Source organism: Hydra vulgaris, chromosome 15 (assembly GCF_038396675.1).
Source record: "Hydra vulgaris chromosome 15, alternate assembly HydraT2T_AEP".
Lineage (NCBI taxonomy): Eukaryota > Metazoa > Cnidaria > Hydrozoa > Anthoathecata > Hydridae > Hydra > Hydra vulgaris.
Genome location: NC_088934.1, coordinates 9,446,814 through 9,473,333, shown reverse-complemented (window position 1 = coordinate 9,473,333; position 26,520 = coordinate 9,446,814). Strand labels below are relative to the sequence as shown.

The 26,520-nt window shown below is 30.3% G+C and overlaps 1 protein-coding gene across 19 annotated transcripts in view; it reads left to right on the top strand.

Annotated features, from left to right (window-relative positions):
* Positions 1 to 9,379: 9,379 nt before the first annotated feature.
* LOC136091281 (uncharacterized) overlaps positions 9,380 to 26,520 on the top strand; it is a 68,967-nt gene continuing 51,826 nt past the window's right edge. For 3 of the 19 annotated variants that reach the window (XR_010643864.1, XM_065818643.1, XM_065818636.1), the window contains exon 1: positions 24,248 to 24,363. Coding sequence is in view for 3 of the 19 variants with exons in the window: in XM_065818633.1 (XP_065674705.1) it covers positions 9,525 to 9,548; positions 13,527 to 13,581 (79 nt within the window). In the remaining 16 variants the exon portion in view is untranslated. Of the gene's footprint in view, positions 9,549 to 13,526; positions 13,582 to 21,569; positions 22,109 to 24,246; positions 24,423 to 26,520 lie in introns of those variants that run through there. The other 16 variants (XR_010643865.1, XM_065818641.1, XM_065818639.1 and 13 more) reach the window with 11 other exon arrangements.

The following is a 26,520-nucleotide window of genomic DNA, read 5'->3' as shown; positions in this document are numbered from 1 at the left end:
GATACAAAATTGATTGAATTTTGTTCGACAGAGTGGTTCATTTAAATAGTTATTATTCCTCATGTTAAACTTGTTTAAAGGTTTCAAAATAAAAGGTCTTTAAAAATTAAAGGAGATAAATCATACTTCCACATATAAACAAAAGATAAATTTTTATATACGTTTAGTTTATAAATATCGAGGATTTTCATTTGATTGAAAAATATTGAGGAATTTGAGAACCGATCCGCAAAATTAATTACACGGATCGCATGTTTCTGATTGTAACTTGCTTTGATCAGTACTACCCAGGCAATAATTCCATAACTTTTATCACTATGAATAAAAGAATAATAAAGTTTAGTTAAATTATTTTTATCTAAATGAGTACGCGCCTTATATAGAATTCCAATACTTTTTGAAACTTTCGAGCAGACATAGTTAATATGATGTTTCCATGTGATGTTCTCGTCAATGAAAACCCCCAGGTATTTAGTTACAGAATCTTTTTTTATTTCAATATGGTCAATAAAAATTTTTGGTAAATTTTGGGGTAGAGAGCGTTTTTTGGAGAGCGGGTGGAAAAAAATCCATTTTGTTTTGTTTACATTTAATGTTAATTTGTTACTTTTAAACTATTTAGACATGTTTTGAAGTTCTTTGTTCATAACGGAGAATAGTATGTAGGTTTCACTGTTAGAGAGAAATAAGTTTGTGTCATTAGCAAACATAATACTTAGAAGATTTGATGCTTTATGCAAGTCGTTGATATATATTAAGAACAAAAGGGCCTAAGATGGAACCTTGCGGAACACCACAGGAAACATTTAAAAGCTGTGTATGATTAAGTTCATTACAAGAAACAAATTGTTTTCTGTTGGATAAATAATTTTGAAACCATTTACTAACTCTTTCATTTATTCCGTAATAATTAAGTTTATAAAGAAAAATATCATGATCCACAGTATCAAATGCTTTTGAAAGATCGATAAAAATTCCTAATGTAAATTGAGATTTTTCAAAAGAATTGGAAATCTCACGTACCAACTGAATAATTGCATGCTCGGTTGAGTTATTCTTCTTAAAGCCAAACTGATTGTTGTATATTAAATTATTTAAACTAAAATAATTAAATACTCTATTGAACATGATTCTTTCTAGTATTTTTGAAAATATAGATAAGATAGAGATAGGCCGGTAATTACTAATGTCAGATTTGTCACCATCTTTAAATAGTGGAATAACTTTAGCAATTTTCAATTGATCAGGAAAGACTCCTTTTCGATTGATGATTTAAAGACTTTAAAAAGAATATATTTTAATTGTTCAAAGCAATCTAAAATTATGTTACCATTGATTTCGTCCGGTCCAACTGCTTTATTTTTTTTTAGTGTTTTAAAGGCTTTTTCGAACTCATCAAATAGTAACACTTTAAATAACTCATCCGAGCAATTATCCATCGGTACTAGAAAATCTTTAAATGATGTTTCAGTGTTAGGAATTAATTTAGATAGTTTAGGGCCAATTTCAACAAAGAATTTGTTAAATTCGTGAGCTATTGTTTGAGAATTAATTATATTATTGTTATCTACTTTGATCATGTGTGGCAGGGAACCTGAGCACGGTTTTGATATGCCGATAATTTCTTTTATTATCTCCCAGGAGCGTTTACAAGTATTTTTGGCTTTATTGAGAATTTTAGAATAGTAAGGTTTTTTTAAGTTTCTTCGAACTTTTTCAAAAAGATTTTTGTAGTCTTTGTATATTTTCTCATTGGCGAATGATTTGTTTTTTAGATATTTTATGTATAATTTCTGCTTAACTTTTGATGATTTTTTTAAACCTTTGGTAATCCAGGGAGAATTATTGTTTTTTTGATTTAATGTTTTTTCATGTAAAGGAAAATTGGCATCATAAACTGAGTAAAATGTATTAAAAAAATCATCGTAAATTTTGTTTGCGTTATCACTAAAGTCGATGTTCTTCCAATGAAGTAATGATAATTGTGTTTTAAATTGCTCAACATTTTTTAGGTTATAGTTGCGTAATTTAACTTTTATGTTAGTTTTGGTCATAATTTTAGAGTTGAAGTTTATGATAAAAAAGATAGGGAAATGGTCAGATATGTCTGTTTTTAAAATACCTTTATTTAAGTCACTGTTAAAAATATCAGTTGTTAGAATGTTATCAAGTAGAGTAGCCGATTAAGGTGGTAGTATAGTAATTAGCAAAAAAAATCAACTTTTTCAAATAAAAAAAAATTCTACAATGTGTAATATAACATCAATGAGCAAAAAAAAAAAAAAAAAAAAAATTATGACAAATCTTCTTCAGCATAATTATCGCTGAAGGCCCATAAATGGGGTAAACTGCGACAGAGATTTTTCAAGAACCGTTATATATTTTTTATTGAAAATTTGGCTGGTGATATATTACATTTGGCATTGCAACATAGACTAGAAGATTTTGATATGGTCAAAAAAATCAAAAAATATTTGCATTTGTGTAAAATTTTGCAATTTTGGGGGTAATTTATGAAAAAAAATGATTAAAAATTACTGAACGAGAGAAGCAATAAAAATTATCCTAGTGTATGTTGTAGATACTAATGTAGTGAGTATGTGTGCCAAATTTCAAGTAAATCTGATAATTGGTTTTTTAAAAAATCCACGTCGCAAACCCCAAATACATGATTTTGAGAAAAACGCAATTAAAAAAAAAAGAAGAATAAAATAGTTCAAAATTCACCACTTTTATAAGTTACACCTTCCAGTTCTTCATTTTGGTCACAAAAACCTTTTTTTATTGCTCTTAACTTTTTCTTCTTGATTTTGCTTTAGTACTACATTGTTTTTCTGCTTTAATGATTCGTTTATTGTCTTTACGTATACAGTAATTTTGCGCATTTACACCGAATTCCATTCCAAGCTCATTAAACAACTTATTTAAGAACTGCTGCCCTTCATTAAAATTTAGTACAGCTGAGGCTACTCCTATACTTAGAGCAGTTCTTTCAATAAATATATCTTTTGGGCATCGCTTCCATATCAACTGGTTTAAAGACTCATTGGGATTCTGCGTTTTTCCATGCAAACATTTTTCAAGAAGTTTATCGGAACCAAGGTCTTTAAATATTGGTTTGATGGTGTTGCAGACAGCAGCGGGAATACAAATATTTTCTTTATATGAAATTTTGCCAGTCAGTTTGTTAGACTGGAATTTGCACCAAGATTCTTTGGTACGCAAACAAAACTGATGACGCGTTTCGCCATCACAACTTTCAGAACAGTGAAAAAGTACAGCTGCAACACTCTTTTTTATTCCATATAAATTTCCAACTTTTGCCTTATTGCCTTACCATAATAATTTTGCAATGTATTTATAACATGTTCTGTTAAGCGACCTGCTCCTCCTAACTTTTTGCCATCACATAAAGTTTCTTTATTTTGTTTTTAATCTAGCACCAACACGTTTTTGAATATGCCCAATGCACTCTGCTTTTTTATTTCAAAATCTCCATAAGGTTTTGCAGAAACGACATTAACATATGAACTGCTTCTCCATCTCCTAGAAACGTTGTATATCTCAAATTTTTTTTTTTTTCAGAACGCAAAAATATTTTTATTGTACCACTTGATTCCATAGAGGAGGCTGAACCGGTATGACTGATTTTGCACTTTTTATAACGTAAGGAGTGAAAATCATTATATTCTTCATGATGTGTGTATTTTTTTAACTCCCATATAGAACACAACTTACAAGTTTTTGTTTCTATTTTGTAATCAACACACTTACCATTTTCTACAGCAACAGCTGTTACTAATCCATTGTTTGAGGTGTATCCACGTTTCTGCCATGATCCATCAAACCCACAAATAATATCTTTAGATGTTTCATTGATTGATAGTAACTCATTTGCTGCATTTGACATGCTTTTGTCAACCAAACTTTGATAGACATCCAACATTATGTGCAATGTGTCATTATAGCAGTTTTTATTCATTGGTTCATGAATAAAAACTGCTATAATGTTCATAATTCCACAAAATGTTTCTATTGCTGAAAATCCCTTACCCATTTCACGAAATGCAATTACTGTACGAGTGTTTATGTCAAAGCGTTTTCGTCCAACACAATTAATTTTTTTATCCATTTTAGCAGATGAAAAAAAATCGTTTCCCATTCACAATCACTGCAACAAATTTTTAGTCCAATACATAGGCCATATTTTTTTGAAGAATCAAACTGCAAATTTACTAACTTGCTACATTCTGGGCACTTAAGGACCATTATTGCTTTTTTAAGTAAACCAAAGTTCATAATAAAGTTTAAGTCTTCATTTATCTGTTGAGGTTCATTTACAACTTCTTTGTTGAACAACTTCTTGTTTTGGTATACTCTTTTAGAAGATTGTTTTCTTTTCGTTCGACCCATTCCACTTTTACTAAAATAAGATATTTTAAAAATTGACTGATGTATACTACACTATAGACTATTGGTGAACTTATAAAGAGCATAAAATAGCAATAAAGCGTGCTCATTCGCGTATAAATCGAGTCAATAAACAAGAAGTAACTGCTGATTAACAATTTTCATTATAAAAGTTAAGCATGAAACTGTTTTTATCGCTTATTTTATATAACTTTGATTGCAAAAACCCGTAGCAACCTGGTAAATAAAGCGTTGCTATGGATAAAAATTGATATTGAACAATTTAAAAGCAATTTCAGAGGTATATACTGATTTTTTTATTATAAAGCAAGATAAGATTTCGACTCTACAATAGTTATATTAGCTAAAAAATGTATTTTTGAAAAAATGAATTTTTCAATTTCAATTACTATACTACCACCTTAAGGAGTTACTCTGATAGGGCGATTTATTAAAGGAATGGCTCCCATTTCAAAAATAGAATCATAAAAATTTTTAACTTTAATGTCCGTAAAGTAATGGAAGCAATTCATATTGAAATCCCCTAGAATAAAATTCTTCTTTTTTTCAAGAATGCCTATTTTGAAAAGGTATTCTTCAAAATACATGCTCATGTTCTCGGCCACACCATTTGGGGGCCTATAGCAACAGCTCAGTAAAATGTTTTCTGATTGATTGTTTAGAATTTCAATAGTTAAAATTTCTTTGTCGCCGTCAGAAACACTTCAATCATTCCTAACATAATGCGCAATATTTTTCTTTACATAAATAAGAACTCCGCCACCGCGTTTATTGAGAAATTAAATCAAAGTAAGGAATTTCTCTCTCTCATTTCTCTCAAAGTAAGGAATTTCTCTCTCTCATTTCTCTCAAAGTAAGGAATTTCTCTCAAAGTAAGGAGTTTCTCAAAGTAAGGAATTTCTCTCTTGAGAAATTAAATCAAAGTAAGGAAGATTAAAATTTGAAGTAGTTTTTAAATCTTTTTCAGTTATCCAGCTTTCGGTTAAACAAGTTATATTAAAAAAATTGTTAGTTTCTTGTAACAAATTGACAAGATTTTCAAAATTGCGGTTTAGGCTTCTAATATTTATATGAAGAATTCTTAGTTGATCAAAATTATTGCTTTTTGCATAATTATAAAAAAATTCTTCTAATTTGTTTGGCATTTAATTGGAAGTTCACGCCTGCTCCCTTACCAATGTTGCAAAACTTGCCCAGAGGTGGGGTTTAAACCACGAATCTCAAATGTTCTCAATGTTAGATCTCAAAAGAAGCGAAATCATATAAAAGTTTCAAAAATAACAATCATTTTTTAAAAAAAATTGATATTTAAACTTTTTTTGGATATTATTATAAAAAAAAATACTTCTTTCATTTTTAGTTATAAAAGGTCTTTTTTCTGCAATAAACTCTAAAATAATAATTTTTTTTAAAAATATTTATTATTTTTGAAATTTTTTTTTTATAATATTAGGGACCCGGTTGGTGTTTAAGGGTCTTGAGCTAAATCTAATAAAGTTTTAAAAAAGTTTAATCGAGTTGCTTGAGAGAACCAAACCTAATTTTTAAGAATATGAACAGAGCTTTTTTAGAATATAAGGGGCGGCTAGGACACCCTAATATATATATATATATATATATATATATATATATATATATATATATATATATATATATATATATATATATATATATATATATATATATATATATCAAACTACAGGTAAAATACACAATATTAAAGTTACTTTATAAAATTATGACCTGTAAATCAACACGGCTTTCAAAGTTGTCAGTCAAACTTTTCAAACTTTGTCAAACTTTGTCAAACTTTTCAAAGTTATCAGTACTAGGTACTAGATAGTATGTTTCCCACACTTAAATGGTTAAGTGTTTTCGGAATATTCTCTTCCGTCTCTTTCAGTTTTAAAAATCACTCATTGTTCTTTTAAGTTTCATAACTGGAACGATTCTTTTAATAATGTTGCAACATCCGCTGGCAGTTCTTCCAAAGGTTGTGTAAGTTTAATTTTATTTCCCTTCTATCATACACTTATAATTTTTGTCATTGTTTATACTTAAAATGAAAGATTTTTTTTGCATGTTTTAAGTCCCGTTGTTCACCACGATTTAAAATACTTAGAGACTACGTGTTGTTTAAAGCACTTTTTACACGCTATTTGAGCAGAATTTTTAATTTGTTTGCATGTTTGCATTAACTCTCGTTCGATTTTTTCCTCATTAAAGGTGTAGTTATTGAAAACTAAGAATAGATTTTGATTATATATTTTAATGAAAATTTAGTTATCCCATGCAATTTTGGAATTTAACTGTATCTTTTGTGTAATGCTATTATACGGTTGATAATTTAGTATATTTAATGGTGATACCCGTTACTTTTGGTAAGTGATCGCTTAAGTTAGATGGCAAAGAAGGAATAACTTTGGTATTTATAAAGTATAGTGATGACTCTTTTAGTGCTGCGATGTGATAAATATAAGATGAGTTAGAGAGAGAGTTTTATGGTGATAGGTGTTTATTGGACCAGCGCCACTGGTTATATCGATAAGCGAGAGTTTGTTTGATTTAATGAAAGTAGAAAAAAGCTCAGAAAATTTATTGAGCGATTTGTTATTACGATACTTAGAGTCGCAGATATTCATAATATGACTGAAAATCTCTAGCAATAAAACATTCACTTACATCTTTATGGTTTTTATAATTGACCTAATAAGGTTTACGAGACGAGAGAGAATTTTTTTTTATAATGAGTACATTCCCTCTTCCATGTGGGCATTTCCAATTATAACTTACGTTACATGCGCAACAACTTTATCAAATATTTGCTTATTTAAACGGTAAATTAAACTTTTAGCTATCTTGCATGAAATCTGTTAGTCTAAAGAATAAAATAAGCTGAAAAGTTTTGAGTATGGCCAAAAGAGGGCGAACTTATTACTGAAAATACTACTTAACTTAAGTTACACGGAAATCAAGGTAAAAAAAATGCCTCAACTTATAGGTCTGATTTCTGAAAATCAATAAAGCGGTTTGTATAAGAAACTTTCACAAGATGTCGAGAATTCTATACCAATTTTAAAAATATATAGAAATTTATTAAAGGTGACCGGCTATGGGATCGTCCGTAAATTATGCAACGCAAAATAAATTTAATAAACAGAAGTTTACGCGGCGATTTTCTTTAAACTTAATCCGCTAATAATTTTTTTATTTAAATTAAAACTCTGCAAGGGAAAACTTTTAATTTTTTTTGTATTGTTTACTGCATTAAATCTATAATAATATTCCTCGGTAACGTAAGTGATGTAATGTAAGCTAATTATATACAATATATAATATATTATATCAAAAAAAGCATTACATTAAGTAAAAGTTATATTATATTGTATCAAAAAAACCGCCGTGTTTTTCTTCGCGATAGTCCGTAAATTACATAACGGTTATGTAATTTATGGACCGTCGCGAAGAAAAATAAGCCGGTTTTTTTGATACAATATAATATACAGTATATATTTAACTTACATTACATCACTTACGTTACCGAGCAATTATTATCGTGGATATTTTATATCTATTTTTAAGAGTTAGAGTTACGTAACAGAAGAATTGCAAAAGTATTGAACTCATATTCATTAAAAATAATTACAAAGAAAAATCTGTGACACTCTTCTCCGGAGTGATTTTGATGACATTGATGAAAATTATCAAATTGAAAACAGTTTTTCCATAAGACTAACAGCAACTTTAAAAAATTATTTTAGAATTACAACTTTAATAATACTTATTTAAGTCATTTAAAGAAGAAAATCTGATTTGTCGAAGTTTTTACTTACGCTTCTTACGTTTATGCGTATTGCCTTATTTTCATTAAAATTGTTGAATTTTTTAAATGCTGCAAAGTAAATTTAATTTAAATTTTTTATAATTTTACGTAAAAACTACTATCACAGTTTAGGAGGGAGAGGGGGTTCAGGTATATGTGATCGTTTATGACAGTAGGGAAGGGGTTGAGAATTGACAAATATAGGGAGACGTGCTCTATGGATGACCCCCCTTAATTGCATTTACTAACGATTTGTTTTACTAAAATAAAAATGAAAAAAAATTTAACTTTTTTTTTTTTATATTAAGAGAATAGCAAATAAATCTTTTTTTTTTTAATGTGTAAATAAAGATATTTATATATTTCTAATTTTTATTTATTTATGTATATTTATATATCAACAAAAATAAGAATACACAAACAAATAAAAAAATAATATAAATAATTTTAATTAATATTAAAAAAAATTTTTTTTTCTTGATTCTCCTAATATAAAAAGTTTAAGTTAGAATCTTGTCAAAACAACATGACAAAATAAAAATTACTTAATGACGTAATTCAATTTGTTAACGAACTTTAGTAAATGCATGTAGTTTTAACTTACGTTACACAATTTTAAAATAAAAATGTGTTTTAATTAAGTATCTTTATTCAAGACTTTAAATGTAAAAACGTAACATTTAATATTCTTTTGCATATATTATTAAAAAACTTATATTTTTAAACTAAATTTTATGAAAAACAAAACTTGATCATGTTTTTGGTTAACTTACGTTACATGAAAGTTGCAAAAGTTCTTTCGTTATTTTCTTAAAATATATATATTTTATAAAGTATAAAATCTGACTAACAACAATTTGAACATGTTAGCTCCATTTTCACGCTAAATTAAACCAAAATACAAACAAATGCAGTCTCTAATAACAACGGCTACTTGCTACTAGCAGCAAAATCAATTTGAGGTAAAAATTTACCCATCTTTTTGAATTAATAATGTAGCTTTTAATAATACATACGTGACATAGTTAACATACAATTCAAATAAATTTATTCATAATATATTGTGCCAGAGTATTATAAATTATACAAATAAATTTATAATGTGAGATGAGGTGCATATTGCTTATCTATGCATATGTGTATTGATAAGTTTATGTGCTACGCATGAATATTGCGTAATTTATATGCAATATAGTCTGAGAGACGAGGAACTTTTAAGATATAAATATATACTTTTTTTCTTTTATTTTGTTTTAAAAAGGTCGTTAGCATGTGGTTAAATTACTACTCTTGGGTAAATATTTTTCTAAGTTTGTTGTATTGCTATTTTTTATATTTTCTTAATTAAATTATAATATAATTTATATTGATTTTTATTGAATTGCAAATGACATAATAAACCAGAGAATAGAGTAAAACCGGGTCAAACCGCACACTTACCAATAAAAATTCAATAACTTTTTAACTTGTCATTTTTTTTTTTATTAGATTGGTAATAAAAAACACATAAGATAATATAAATATATGTTAAAAAAAATAATAATAAAATTATCGCATATATTAAATGTAAATAAAAAAAATTGTGGGTTTTAGACGACATTCTGATAAAACTGGTCTTGCTCTTCATTATTGTTTTGCTGAGGTTGCTCAGACATTTGAGTATTTGGCATAGAGAGTCTACGCTTTGCGTTAAGTTTAGCAACTTTCATGGCTTCCTTTGTTACTTTTTCTTTATCTTTTTGTTTGAGGAACTCGATCACATTTTAGTCAATAATACATTTTCCACCAAGTTTTGACGCTGCTTCGATTTCTTAACATGCGATAGATTTCTGGCATGAAAAAACTGCTTCAACTCCATCTCGATACTGTTTTTGCAACTCTCAACACATGCTTGATACCTATCAAAACTTGAAGCTGGTGTAGTTGAGAAAGATGGTAATCGGTGTGTAGTAGGAGCAGGTGCTACGGCGGCTGTTGAAGATGATGAAGCTGTGTCTAAGCAAGATGGTGTAGGTGCTGCGAAGACTGCTAAAGTTGAGGTCGATTAAATGTTTGTGTGATTGCTAATGTCCTATGATTTATGTTGTTTTTATTAAATGGAAATAAGCCAGTGTACTGGAAACCAGCGATTGCGTGCAAGAGTATAAAACATTAACCACTCTCGTACAGCAGTTTGAGCAACGGTGGAAAATTTTGTCTAAAATCTAAGTTCTTACATTTTAAGTCTTTGTAATACTTTGTAAGTATTTCTCTCCGTGCTTGTTTGACATGACAATAGACACCTCTATCCAATGGTTGTAGAAAATGTGAAGAATGTTCTGGTAGACAAATCAAGATTACATTGTGTTTTTTGCACAGCAATCCCGCTTCCAAAGCTATGTGATTTGTATGCCCATCTAATACTAAAATATGAATACCACCAATTTGCTGAGTTTCGGCTATAAATATTTTTTTCAGCCATTCAACAAACGTATCATGCTCTATTTAACCTGATTTTGGAATTGAATATTTGGTGCCAGCTGGACCACTTCTTGCCCAGTCAGGACGAAAGTTTCTTTTGGCTTTGTGTATCACAAATGGTGGTGCAAAATTCCCATCAGCGTTGCAGCAATTGCTTACAGTATAATGAATTTTTTCATTGTTGCCAGTAAGTTTAAATACACGTCTTGTCCATTTTCGACACACTACGGTTGCTTTGCCTTGATCACCCAAAAAACTTGTTTCATCACAGTTCCAAATATGCAACCCAGGAGTTATGCCAGTCTGTTAATATTACTTGGCAACACATTCAAAATAACGATCAATTATTTCTGGCGTACAAGAAGCGGCTCTTTTAGATGCTAAGTTATCCGTTTTTCTTGTTAAAATTTCTTTTGACCATTTCTTCATAAAGGTATAAAACCAGTCTTTACCAGGCTTGCCATTTTTGAATAAGTGCAATTACACTTCGCGTTTAAGGTAGCCACATACAAACTCTATGACTTCATTTCAGATTAAACCATAACCTCAGTCACCAAGTAATTGGAACGCATGCACCATCAATCTTTCTGTTTCATTTGAGAGTACCGTTGTTGTACCTGAGCCATGGAAGCCTTTATTGTTGTTATTTTTGCGATCTTTGAGCGTTGAGACTGGAACGCCATGTTTGAATGCAGCTTTCTCAGTGATGTTTTACTTTCTTTCATATCAGTTAATGTGGCTTGTATATCGTCTTTCTTGTATGCTTTTGTTTTTTTAGTTGACATGTTAAAGTGAGTGAGTTAAATTGAGTTGAGCGAGTGATGATTATATTGAGAAATAATATAATAACTGGTTTTTAATGAGTAAGAGATGATTATACAGAGTGGTGCAGAGTAAACGCATGTTTTTCGAACCGCTAGTACGCGGCGACGGGATAAGGTATTGACCTTGAACAAATGTTAGCAGACGGCCCAAACAATGCCGTTTCAGTTGCTATGGAGCATTACAGCGTACAATATCGTGTGTTCGTTGTCGAGCAGTTTTTTAGAAACAATGATTCTGTAGTCACAGTGCAACGTTTTTTCGTCAATATTTTAGAGTTGGACGTCGAGGTGCAGTGTCTGATCGAAATACCGTACTCCAATGGATTGCAGCGTTTAGAAGTATTGGTTCTGTGATGAAAAAAAAAACACCTTGTCTTCCCCGTTTAGTTCGTACTCTGGCAAATGTGTCCGAGTTAGAACGGCAGTTGTTACTAGTCCCATACGATCGACTAGACAACATGCTGTTGCGCTGGGTATGTCACGTCGTTTGTATCACCGCATCTTATATGGTGATCTCAAGTTCCATCCGTACAAAATAATGCTCGTCCAGCAGCTTAATGAAGGGGATTTTGCACAGCGCAGAGAGTTTTGTCGCATAATGGATGAAATGTTTACAGAAGATCCCGATGCTACAGTCTTCATGAGTGATGAAGCACATTTTCATCTTGACGGTTACGTCAATGTTCAAAACTGTCGGTATTGGGCATCGGAGAACCCACAAGAATTACACCAAAGACCTCTGCACAGTTTAAAGGTAACAGTGTGGTGCTGCATTTCAATGTTGGGGATTTTTGGACCCTATTTTTTTGCAGTTACTGTTACATCAGCTTGCTACGTTGAAATGTTAAACAACTTCCTTCATCCAGAACTTGAAAGGCGTCAAGTGAACATGAGAGACATTTGGTTTCAGCAGGATGGTGCCACAGCTCACACGGCGAGAGCATCCATGGAAGTGGTTCAAAAAATGTTCCCAGGACATGTAATTTCAAGATTTGGTGATGTTCACTGGCCCCCTCGCTCACCCGACCAGTCGCTATGTGACTTCTTTTTGTGGGGATATTTGAAATCAAAAGTGTACATGAACAAGCCTCGCACACTCGATGACCTTAAGAATTCCATTCGTCCGGAAATTGAAGCCGTGCCGAATGAAATGTTGGAGAGAGCCGTCCGTAATTTTCAGATGAGGATCCAAATTTGTATCCAGCAAGAAGGACGCTATCTCAAAGAAATTATTTTCCGAACCTAAATATGGTATGTAATTTCAAAAACTGCATTAAAAAACCTATCATTTAATCTTGTTTTTATTATTTTCAACCTATTGTGTCCCAGTAATTCAATATTGAAAAATATGCGTTTCCTCTGCACCACCCTGTATTAACAAATAACATTATAGTTCATTTTTAATTAAACCGGAATTAACATTAAGTTAATTAGATAAAGATAGGGGTTTATTCACTTGCGAAAAGCTAAGTAATTAATCGAGTTTGCGGTTTTATCAGAAAAAAAGAATTTTTTTAATTTTTTGATTTAACTTTTTGTTCTAGTTGCATAAAAATTATACTATCAGAATTAAAATTAAATTTCCATCAAATAGTGCTAAAATTAATTTTATATCAGTTTCGGTTCAAGCGCTATTTTGTTCGCAACGATACAAAATATATAAAATAATTTGACTCCCCGTTAAAGTTGTATAAAAAAAGAAAAAAATGGAGTTGAATCGGCATATAATTTTATTAATTCAAATAGAGGAGATGGTTCTGTATTTGAACCTATTTTTATTTTTTTCATAGCCATATCCGTTTAGTTTTTATTTGATAATTTCGATATGATGTGCGGTTTGACCCGGTTTTACTCTAATTATCCAATATATTTATGACTTATAAAGTTTGATTATTTTTTATTATTATTATTTTTTATTCTTACTTTGTTATTAGAAAAATTTATATACTAACCTGACTAGTCTGTAAATTAAAATTGTTTCATCTTAGATTAAAGTAATGTTTCCATTGCTTTTTTTATACGGTTACGTCAATACAGTTTATGGTATGTTTTATTATATTTTAAGAAAAAAAAAATGTGTTTGTTGCAAGTGTAGTAATAAAACACAAATACTAGATAATACAGTTGAAAATTCATATAGTTTTAGTTTTTGTGGAAAAAAAAGTACGGTATGAACCAAGTACTGAGCATTTGTTGCTAAGTAATGTCGCTACCTAACCATTATAAGGGTTAGGTAACGACATTACTTAGCAACAAATGCTCAGTACTTATTTTATCTAATTTTTATATATTTATATTATCTTATTTTTTGCTTTCCTTATTTGAAACTATATTACTTTATATTGGAATAATGCATTATTCTAATATAAATTAAGGTAGTTTCAAATAAGAAAAGCAAAAAATAAGAGTATTATGAAAAGTTTAGGTTAAGATAAAGTGAAAAATAAAGTCAAATTAAAATAAGCTCCAAAACTGCTCACTAGTTAAAATTAATATACTTATAATTAAATTCCAATAAATTTATTTCATTCATAAACAAATTCGAACAAAATTTTTAAATTAATTTTTAAAAATTTAAATTTATACATTTTATCAAATAACAAATATTTTTTTAAGAAAATCAATTCTTTTTCTATTTTACTAAGAAATAAGTGGCCGTGGCGCAGTGGTTAGATCACTTGCTTTAAAAGAAAGAGATCCAAGGTTCGAAGCGAGCTGTCGGCTACGATGCGCAATCTGTTAGGAAGTAAGCGTGAACTTCCCAGTTAAATGCTCTTCCGAGGTGGTCAACAAGACCGTTGGTCTTGCCCCCGAAAGGGGGCACCTAAAACATAAAACAAAAAATAACTAAATTTAAAAAAATATTATAATTATAAATCAAAATTTTGATAAGTTTAAAGAACTTTTTAATATTATAAAATACATGGTTGACGCCATATCAATTTATGGGGCTTGGCATGAAAATACAATTCATTTTAATTCTAATTAGCCAACCGCGAGGAAATAGAAAAAATGGAGGAGAAGTGATTAATAATAGGTTAATAAGTTAATAAAAAAAAAAAAATATATATATATATATATATATATATATAAATATATATATATATATATATATATATATATTTATATATATATATATAAATATATATATATATATATATATTTATATATATATTTATATATATATATTGCCTGGGAAAGTACGGAGAAAAGTAAATAATAACATTTTTATCACCGTCAAAAACATGCAATCTGCAAAGGATCTCTTTCGACATTAAATTTTTATGATTATATGAAAGTACTAGAAGTTTATAAACTTAACACATTTAATGTTTTAAGTTTTACTTTAATGGAAAAGCGATTATCTTTATTTGTTTTTAACGAACTTTTTTCTTCGAAACCAATTAACACATTAAGAAATAATAGTTTTTTAAATGAACCTTATTGTAGAACAAAGTTCTATCAATTTTGTATTGCCTATCGTGATCGCTGAATTGTATATATTTTGTAAAAGTCTTTTGTGTTATTATATATCAAGACTTATATTATTATCCCAGTGGGCACGGGACGTAAAAAATACATCTTTTAAACGTTCAAAAGACGTCCGAAAAGGACGTCTTTTGAACGTTAAAAATGACGTCTTTTAAACGTTTAAAGACGATGTTTTTTGAACGTTAAAAGACGTCAATAATTGATACAATAGTAATCAAGTCCAAAAAATTTAAAGGAATCCTTGTTGATAAAAATTTTTCACCGCTTCCCCACATAAGTTATATTCAGTACAAAAGTAATAAAACAATTGATTTGATATACCAAATTTATCCATATGTAACTTTAGAAAGTCTGAAACTAACATAGTTTGGATTCATACGTTGTTTTATTTACAATAACGATATTACATGGGCTAACCCGACCAACACAACTTAAAAAATATTTTCTTTACAAAAACATACGTGATAAAGAACGTCTTTTTCTCAAACGTCTATTCTGCGTTAAGTTGATGCAAGGTACAGTCTGATAATAAAAATAATGCAGAGCTATTTGTAATGAATTTTAACTCCTCCATGAAACTAATGCTTATTTAATTTTTTGGTCTTTGAGATTGCTAACTTCCAGACATGGAGCAAACTCCAAACATTTGATTGTTTATACTTATGACAAATAAAGATGCTTTTCAAAAAATGCAATGATCAGAACCCGAGAACAAAAAAGCTCGAAATTTTACACCCCTGCCCCAAATGAGAAAGCAACAAAAAGATAAAATAATTTTTTTAACAATTCTTAACTAGACTAAATTTTAATTTTCAAGGTATAATCTGTCAGTATATACCATATGAAAATTTTAATCCCCCTCAAACTCAGGGGGTTAATTATTATTATTATCATTATTATTATTCAGTGATCAAATACAAATACAATAATCTATTTATAATTTGATGAAGAGGTGCTACACCAGGCCCCCCTATGCTGACGAACATGGAGATACAGAAGCTACAGACAAAGCAGCAATTGTATCTATAAAGTTACTTTCTTATGTTGTTTTTGAAAGCGTTGATGGATTGAGCGTTCACTGCTTCTTGTGAAAGCGCATTCCATGTGGCAACAATTCTATTTGAAAAAAAAGTTATACCACTCCTCGCAGTTTTTTACCATCTGACGTTCTAGTTTATGGTTATGGCCTCTTAGAATATACTTATCTTTACTTTTTGAAATTTTTTGCGGGACGACAAAACTAACAAGCTTGAGTTTACGAGTGATTTTGAATTGCTCGATAAGATCTGCTCTTTTGCGGCGTTCTTCAAGAGTTGTTAAACCGAGCCGTTGGAGTCGATCTTCATAGGTCATGTGTTTAATAGTTGATATTGTTTTTGTTGCTCGATGTTGGACTTGCTCGAGAATGGCAATGTCTGATTTTAAATGCGGTGACCAGGCTTGTACAGCAAACTCAAAATGGGGGCGAATGTAAGTGAGATACAGAGTGCGCCATAAATAAAAACTGCGACTGCGAAATGTTTTTTTGAGTCGCCCTAGCACTCTATTTGCTACTGATGCGGCTAACTCTATTTGCGGTCTAACGTTAAGGTCATTCGAGACCATCACACCAAGGTCTCTTTCGACTGCGGTTTCTTCGAGAGGACGACGGGTGCCGTCAACGTTTGACATTGAGTATTTGTACGTTGACTTGTTACATCCGCGCCCAATATGCATTACTTTGCATTTCTCAACGTTGAAATGCAAGAGCCAAATATGTGACCATTTCACTGCTCTGTCAACGTCATTTTGGAGAGTGATGTTGTCCGACTCCTTTTTAATTATCCCTATTATTTTGCTGTCGTCGGCAAACAGTTTCATATGATAAGTAATACTGTCCGGCAGGTCGTTTACAAAGATTACGAATAGCAATGGGCCCAAGACCGAGCCTTGAGGCACTCCACTAGTGACTGCTTTCCATTTAGAAGTAATGCCATTTATAACCACTCGTTGACATCGATTGCTTAGCCAAGCTGCGATCCAGTCAAGAAGTTTTTGTACCTTGAGTACCGTACGCTCTCAGCTTATGAAGAAGGCGTTTATGTGGTACTTTGTCAAACGCCTTTGCAAAGTCTGTGTAAATGACGTCTACTGCGTGTCTGCAGTGAGTTGCTTCCGTCATGATATCCCGAGTTTCTAAAAGGTTTGATACACATCCCTTACGATGAACAAAGCCATGCTGATTTGGAGAAATTAGACCATTAGCAACGCAGTGTTCCATTATTCTTTTTTGTAAAATACTTTCCATAATTTTGCAAGGTATGAAAGTTAGCGAGACTGGCCGGTAGTTGGATGCTTTAAGCCTACTCCCCTTCTTGAAAATAGGTGTTACATTCGATTTTTTCCATAATTCAGGAACTACACCAGTTGCAAACGAGCACTTATAGATAAGCGAAAGAGGCTTGGCAAAGGTAGCTGAACATTTACTAAAGACCCTTGGATGTAATCCATCGTAGCCGGTTGATTTTCTTTCATCAAGATTGTTTAGGCATTTTTGTATTATATCGATTGAGAAACTTGCTGGATCGGTGACACAAACTGCTTCTGTACGACTTTCAAAGTCTGGCATTGAACTTCCGGGCTCTAAAACAAAGACTGATTGAAAATAGTTATACAACGATGCGCTTATATCGCCGGTATCGGTTGTGATGTTGCTATTGACTGTTTCAAGCGATGTAATGTTGTTACTGACGCTCTGCTTGCTTCTTACATATGCATGTAAGCGTTTAGGGTTGCTTTTAGAATCCCTGACGAGTAACTCTTCGTACTTCTGCCTACCAGCTTTGACCATTTTTTTAACTTTTTTGCAGGCAGTACAATGCGATATTTTGAGAAATTTGTGCGTATCTCGACCTGCAATAATGTATTTGGCCCAAGAGGTGCTTTTAGCTTTGACTGCCTCAATAAGTTCTGGTGTTACCATTGCTCCTGTTTTTCTGTAAAGGGAGTGGTAGTTGACGGAATGTGTAGGTTAGTGGCTTCATTATACACGTTTGCTAGAAGCTGGTACTCATGGTTTGCATTTAGTCCAGTGAATACTGTTTCCCATTCAATAGCTGCAATATGTGCTGATATTGCTGCGTATTTTGCTCGACTCCAAATGAGTCGAGGTTTTAGCGGCAAAGTAGGCGAGTTGTTGAGGCATGCAACAGCAAATTGACCTTCGATGAAGCAGTGTGCTAGGCTCATTGGAGTGTCACCAAGAGAATTGCCTTGTTTAATGAAGAATACACGGTCTGGCTCATTTGTTATAATAAGATCGAGTGTGCCAGTAGGCTCGACGTGTCGACTACAACGGTAGGTTGGGAATGAGATAAGCTGAGTTAAGTGACATTCATCAAGGCACTTCTGGAACTTGATATCGCCTTGACGCTCACCTCTCACGTGAGCAACAGTTGCAATTCCGCCGTTAACTTCGATAGACTCATAAGACGTGTGGCTAAAATTGAAGTCGCCATACAGTAGCATTGCAGAGCAGTTTATATTAGGTATCTGTTGAGCGGTAGTTATTGATGTGATACACTGAGTAAGAACTTGATCATTTTTGTCGGGTGGACGATATAAGCAGCCTAGGAGAAATGATTCTTGACCCAGTTTTATTTTTTGCCAGATTTGCTCAATTGATGTTGAGTTGAGCTGAGTAGAACTAATTTCGATGACTATGATATCGTCTCTTGTGTAAATTGCAACTCCACCGCCCCTCTTGTCTCTGTTTTTGCGATGTGGTTGGTAGCCGGGTACGGTAACGTAAAATCTGTGAACCAAGTTTCCGCAAAAAATATGACGTGTGGCCGGCTGAATATATGTAGAGGTGATAGTCTAGCAAAGAGCTCTTGGCGTTTTTCATTGTTGAGTGAACATGGGTTGTTTGCCCAGTATCTTAAATGGCTAGGTGAGACTGTAGAAGCGTCGGGTTGTACCGGTTTTATTTTTGCTTTAGTTATTGGTCTAGGACGTCTAGTTGGCAGTGGAGAATTCTGAGTTAGGAGCGGCTGTGTGGTAATGAGGATTATGTGGTTCACGAACTTGGTTTTTAATCATATAAATTTATTATTGCAAATTACTAATCGTTTATAAAAATGTAATACAAAATCTCGTGAAGACCCAAGCTGTGATACCAAATGATACTATCGGTATCGGTACCAAACAATACTAGCATAACAGATACTTTCAATACCAGTATCTCGTGATCTTGATATAAATACTGTAAGGTATCGCACCAATGCCAGACGATAAACCAAAACTCGATACCAATATCTAGTGTCTCCACACCACACGTGTATTAACAATACTTGATAATATAAGGATAGAAACAACAAAATTAATAAAACATAAAAAGTCAAACATAATTTTAACATAATCTTTTAACTTCACTTTTTTGTTGTTTGCTTTTATTAAATTTTTTTTATAATAATAATTTTTTAATACAAAAGAATATAATAAAGATCCTCGTTGCAAAAAAAATCCTCGCTAGCATTTACCGACTGTCAACTATATATTCAATTTTGCCAACTCCAGCGTCCAAATTTTCCGAATAATAAATTTCAGGGGGTGTCATACCCCCTTACCCCTCTTCGGGATGCATATTTTGAATCCCTATACAGACTCAGAATAGGCAGAAATATGAGCAATCTGATTCGCGGATTTTAAGAGAGAGGCAAGTGCGCTTTGTTGAAAAATATAATTACAGTACAATCTCTTTAATTCAAATCTCTTTAATTCGAAAACCTCTATAATTTGATTAAATGCAAAGTCATCGTGAAATGCGCTTTAGAAACTCTTACATTTAACTTTCTATAGTTTGAATTTCTATAACTCAAAAACCTCCACAATTCGAATGGGTTTTTCAGACCCATTAGCAAAATTCTCTCTGTAAATCAAACTTTTTATTTTCTGATGTTTCAAAAAGAGGTTTCGAAAATTTTTGATATTCCACTCTTTTAACCTGGAAAAAGAAAAAAGATAAAATCTTTGACGCTTTTGTCAAGGAAATATGGCTAAACGGGTGAAAGTTGATACGTATTACCTAGTAAACAAAGCTGTACTTAAATAGTTCAAAAGAATGAGAGCTGATAATGTACCAATTAGTGGTTTGCTGGTAAAAGAAAAAGCTTTATATTTTGCAAAAGAGTTAAACTTTGAAAGTTTTCAAGCTTCGAATGGATGACTAGACAAATTTTAGAAAAAGTAAATTAATTTCTTGTTTTATTTTATATGCAATTTATATGATTAACGACTTTACAATGTATGATTATTTTACAGCTTTTTTCTTAATTTTTTTTAAGAAAATAAAATAAATATTTTCCAGAATCGGATATTCTGGAAACTTCCAAAGACGTCGAAGTTACATTTAAACATGTGTATAAGTTATGTCTAACCAATTATAATTTTTTTTTGTAGGTATGGTATATATTTCAAAACCATTTCTGGAGAAGCAAAGTTGGTTGATGAGCAAATGATCACTCCATAGCTTGAAACAACAACAACAATAATAACAATATATTTACCAGTAAATATTATACAAAGGTGTTAAATAACATAATACCGACTGGAGAGTTCACTCTCATATAGCCTGGCTGAAACGAGGAGAGCAACCTTGTAAACAATACAAATTCATAAAGGCAAGAAAAGAAACAAGTTTCAAAAAATAAATACAAATAAAATAAATGAAAACAAACCCAAAGAAAAGCAAAAATAAGAATAGAATATATATATGACATATATGATACATATGACATATATGACATATATGATACATATATGAATATATCACTATAACACTAATGGAAAACTATTGTCTCTAAGTAAGTGAATTCAAAAAGAATAATTTAAGTTTTAGACTTTTTTTTATTTAGTTCACATAAATAAAAAGTATTAAGCTTACTTTGTAAGAAATTCCAATCACTAATTGCAGAGTTTTTAAAGGAATGTCTACCATAAAATTTTGTATCAAAAGCTTGAACATACAATCCGCCTATTTGAGACATTCAACTAGATTGGGTATGAGCACGTAATAATGGAGTAAACTATTCTGTAAAGATAGAAGGCATCTTATCATTAATGCAACTGCGAATGAAAAGACAGTTTTCAATTTTTATATAGTTAGAAAAATTTATTAATTAGAGTTCCTTGAATAAACCTTTTGTGTGGGAGTTATGTGGTAAAAAATTTATTATTCGTATAGCTTTATTCTGAATAACAGAGAGACGATTCTTGATAGAAGAGCTTTGTCTCCAAGATAAACAACCATAAGCGAGGAGTGAACTAAATAAGGCAAAATATATATATTTTAATGTTTTTTTGTCAACAAGATTTCTAAGTTTAGACAAAATTGCATTGAATCTATTTAATTTTATTGTTAAATGAATAATATGATCATTCCAGGTTAAACTTTCATCGATCTTTATTCCAAGATAATTAGCACATTTAACGGGGAAAAGTTTTTTTACCGTTAAATTTTATTTTAAATTGACGATGAGAATTTTTTTTTTTTTTTGCTCGTTTACATTTTTCGTATTTTACAAACAAACAAACAAGGCATCTGAAAGAAGATCATAATGATCATATTATCCGAACCTTTTACAGCTTTAGACATTTTACTGCAAAACAAAAATGAATAAAAAAAAATTTCAATAAACAGTGTAAATAAATCTGACGATGCTGTATAAATAAAATAAAATTTTTAACCTTGGTTTGAAAATAATTAACTCAGTTTTACTTGTATTTAAAGAAATTTTGTTGGATCTAACCAGTTGCAGAGCTTTTTAAGTTCATAGTTGACATATTTATTAATTTTATTGATTGACTTATTAAAATACTACAGATTTGTGTCATCAGCGAAGTGTTGGACTCTACAAAATTTTATGGCCTGGATAAATAATTTATATAGATTAAAAACAATAATGGACCCAGCACAGACCCTTGGCACACCAACAGTGAGATCACAAATATTAAAGTTCGATCCGTTGATAGACACAAACTGTTTTCTATTTATAAGGAAAGATTCAAATCAGGAATTTGAAACTCCTCTTATACCATAGTAAGCTAGTTTTTTTTAATAGAATTTTTATATCCCCAGTATAAAAGGCTTTTTGAAGGTCTATAAAGATACCACAACCATACAATCCTTTATTTAGAGCACTTCTAATATTAATAATAATTTCAATCATACTTAATAGGGCAAATGATGTAGAATAATTTGTTCTGAAACCAAATTGTAAATCACACAGAATGTTAGAGTTGTTAAGGAAATTATGTAAACTCGATTAAACACAAGCTTTTCTAAAACTTTATCTATATTTGAGAGCAGGTATATTAGCCTATAGTTAGATACTAATAACTTTGAATCTTTTTTAAAAATAGAAAAATTTTTTAGCAGTTTTTAAAATATCAGGAAAGACTCCCTTAGAGAGTGAAATATTGAAAATATTTGACAAAATAATTGAAATTTCTTTTCTAAGTAGTTTTAAGATATTTATTGGGACACTATTAAGACCAGATGACTTACGTACATTTAGAGATTCAATAAACTTCATTATTTCACTACTATCCGTAGGTTTAGTAAAAAAAAAGAAACTAAAAGGTCTGATAGGTAATCAGTAAAGTGATTCTTAGATTAAGGAATGTTTGATTGGATGTCTAATCCAACATTGGAAAAATAGTTGTTAAAAGCATTACAAATGTCAATGGGATTAGTTCGAGTATTGTTGTTTTGGAGAATTATGGTTGATGAAGCTTGTGTAGTAGACTTAAGGTTAATAATATTAGCAATACCTTCCCATAATGCTTCAAATTAAGTATATTTTTTTAAAATAGTTGTTATAGTATTTTATTTTACTGTCTTAAATTGAAGTGTATTTCGGTACTTTTTGTAATCATTATAAAATACAGTTTTATTATCGGAATCCTTTGATTCTATATATTTTTTAAAAAGCTTATTTTTGTATTTAATAGAGAGATTTAGCTCATCAGAGATCCATGATTTTGTTTTAAATTTTATATCCATTTTAATTCATTTTCTAAAAGGAGCGTTAATATCAAGATTAATATTGATCAAAATAAAGAAGAAATATCTTGTATTTTTAATAACTTTTTTGCAAGTGTTTTTACAGTCGATAATGGTTTATCACCAACGTCTATGGATTGTGTTATTATACATTCAACTTGTCTGTCGTCTATTAACTTCTCTCCTTCTACAGTCGAAAAAGCACTGATAGCACTTAAACCTACCTATCTACTGGTCTAGACGGCATTTCCAATGTTTTCCTAAAGAATTGTGCCATTAGTTTATTGATAGGAATCTCAAATTTAATCAACATATCAATCTTATCGTACATACATCTTATTCTAAAATCTTTTTATTCACAAGATAGATCGCTGATGGTTAAAGCCTACTGTACTTATGTGCGACCTATGCTTGAATATTGCTCTTCAGTATGGTCACCTTACACTATATGCCTGATTAATAAAATTGAGAAAGTGCAGCGTTTCTTTGCTAAAAGAATTGCTGGTCTGTGGTCAGTTTCCTATGATAAGCATCTAGCCATATTAAAGCTCAAAACACTATTGTAATTTAAACAGACCAAGTGTTTCTTTTCTAATCGAATTGTTAATGTATGGAATAGTTTATCGGAGAATGTGGTTTCTGCATTGTCTGTCTCAATGTTTAAGAACTGTTCTGTTGTGCTGCTTTGTTCAACTTGATACAATTTTTTTCAAACTTGTTCGATCACTTGATACAATTCATCGTTTGAGTAAAAAAAATTTCTTTAATGTATACTCCAGTATTAGTGGTCTTCAGGTCCTTCTGTTGTTTTCAAATAAATAAATAAAATAAATAAGCTAGCAAAGAGTATCATTTATTTTTACATAATTATACAAGAGATATTCACAGAAATTCAAAATAAGCACACTTGATTTTATTGGTTATACCAAAAATTACACAATGAAACTATTTATAAAATTTGGAAATACAGAATACATTTAAATTTTTTTTAATTTCATTTTTATAGTGCAGACAGATTTTTATCTTCAGGGGTATTTAATGTAAAATAAATTGATAGCATAATAAACATAAAATTTATCAAAGTTTGTTGCTTTATTTAATATTATATACCATCAGTTGTTCAAGGGTAAACTTTTTATTACCAATTATAAAATACAATAGCCAATTTTGTTTAGGTTAACAGCTATATATAATAATTGATACAATATCAACAAACATGTGTTTATATGTATTGACTTTTGAAATTGAAATAAACTACAACATGAATTGAAGTAAACTATAACATGAATGTATGTTTGCAATTTTTCTTGTTTCTACCTTTTTACACTTGGTTCTTCATAAAGGTGTGGTAAGTTAAGAGTTATTCCTTTTGGTAATCAATTTTCTATATCAAAACACACTTGGACATCAGGTTATATAATTTAAGTAGTTTATTATGCTAAAAACTTTTGTAATCTTTTATTACTAAAAAACCAAAGTCAGCTTGCTTACAATTGCTTGTAAAATACCTGGGCTAGCTATAACAGTCAATAAGCAATATTCTCAAACTTAAAACATTTTAGTAAGGTATCTAATAAAATATATGGATGTAATTAGTGTAAAGTTCTGAAAAGAAATTACGGAATTTTTTCAAAATATTTTTCTTGTTTAATGACAGGGTTAATGGGACTTAATGTGAAAAAAATCACACCAAGTTAATAATATTTTGTTGATATTACTAGGTAAATTATAGAACTGTTTTGAAAAATCTATCGTATGAGAATTACAGCATAGTAAAGTTTTACTACCAGGTTTATAGTTTGTTACAATGGTTGTTTTTTATGTCTTAGAGTTATAAAACCCATTAGGATAACAAAGTACTTTTTTTGAATCTTTTTTTTTTTTTTTTTTTTAAAATATGAATTTCACGGATGTTTTGAGTTGAGAAGTTTTGTGAAAGTAAATGTGCGATGTTGTAAAAAATTTGATAGAAAAATCAAACTTTTTTTGGTTTTCGATTTTTTAAATTTAAATTTGATTTTTGACATGTATTGATTTTAATATTAGGAAGGAGGGGGAGGGGTCCAAAATTCTATTTGTTTTTTTGTTTAACCAGGTATTCTTTATTACTTTTTTAAATAAAGTTTGAAAAACGATTCGGTCTTTTCTATTTTTTTTGTGGTTGGCCTTCTACTTCTATTTAAACATTTTTAAAGATACAAAAAAAAACAAAAAAACATTTATAAGAAAAATTTTTGCAGCGAATATTTTGCGTATAAAGTTACGCAACTTTATGTTAAAATTTATGCAATTTAAATTTTGATTGGATAAATTTGAATTAAAATGAATAATAGTTGCGTTTAAAAAAAAAATGTAATAAAACTTTTTTTGTTAAAATGTAAAATTTATAAATACTTAAAAAACAGCTTTTGTTTTACTTTGCAAGAGAATACTTTGCTACTATTATTGTTAACTAAATTTAGATACCAATTAAAATAAAAAAAATTGTAACAAGACGTAATAACAAAATAGTTTTAAATCAAAATAAACAAACACCTTTAAAAATTCTCCCTGTAGTTGATAAATTTTATCATACAAAGTTGCCTTTACTCAGAGATGTTCTTTCACTTTTCTTTATCGAAGTCAACAATAAATTATCTTTTGAAAGTGCTTGTCGAAGAGTTGCAAAGTTAGTAGAAATTCATTGGACAGAGCGTAATATCTACACAATATCATATCAGGCCATTTTAAAAGTCTGCAAAGTGAAATCAATGAATATCGCTACTTAAAAGGTGCTGACAAAAACAAGCAAGGTGTTATTTAAGTAGATGTATTTCTATGAACGAATCCCTTAAAAAACTTTTTGACATTTTCTGCTTCAATCCACAACGTCGTGAAAAGTTAGAAGTTTTTCGGTATTTCAATGAATGCTGAAGACTACTCGTATCTAGAAAACATGCGCGGTAACAGGAATTTTACATGTGAAAATGTTGATAAAGCTTTTCATCTAAAAGTTATTAATGACAAAAGAAAAATGGGTAAAAAAGATAAGAAATGAAACAGCAATTTATCAGACAATGTACGTTGATAGTGATGATAGCGAGTTAAGTGAATTTGAAGACGAAGATGAATTTCTTGAAAAAGAATTAACAAAAAATGAATATCAGTTCTTTGAAAAAGACACTGAACCAAATTAAAAAAAAAGAGTTATGTTTGTTGATGCAAGTGAACCAAAACTGCCATACATGACGAGATCAAAACCAAAATTAATATTTGAAGATAGTTTTCACAATACTTAGTTCCACCTAATGTGCGACAATCAAAAAACTTAGTCTTAAGTGATATCTACCATGCATGTGCAGAGTTAGATGGAGAAGGATTCTCGATGAGGGAAATGCAAATTGCACTGAAAGTAATTGGCAATCATTTTTTAAAACAAAATGGAAAATTCCAGATGAAACAGACCG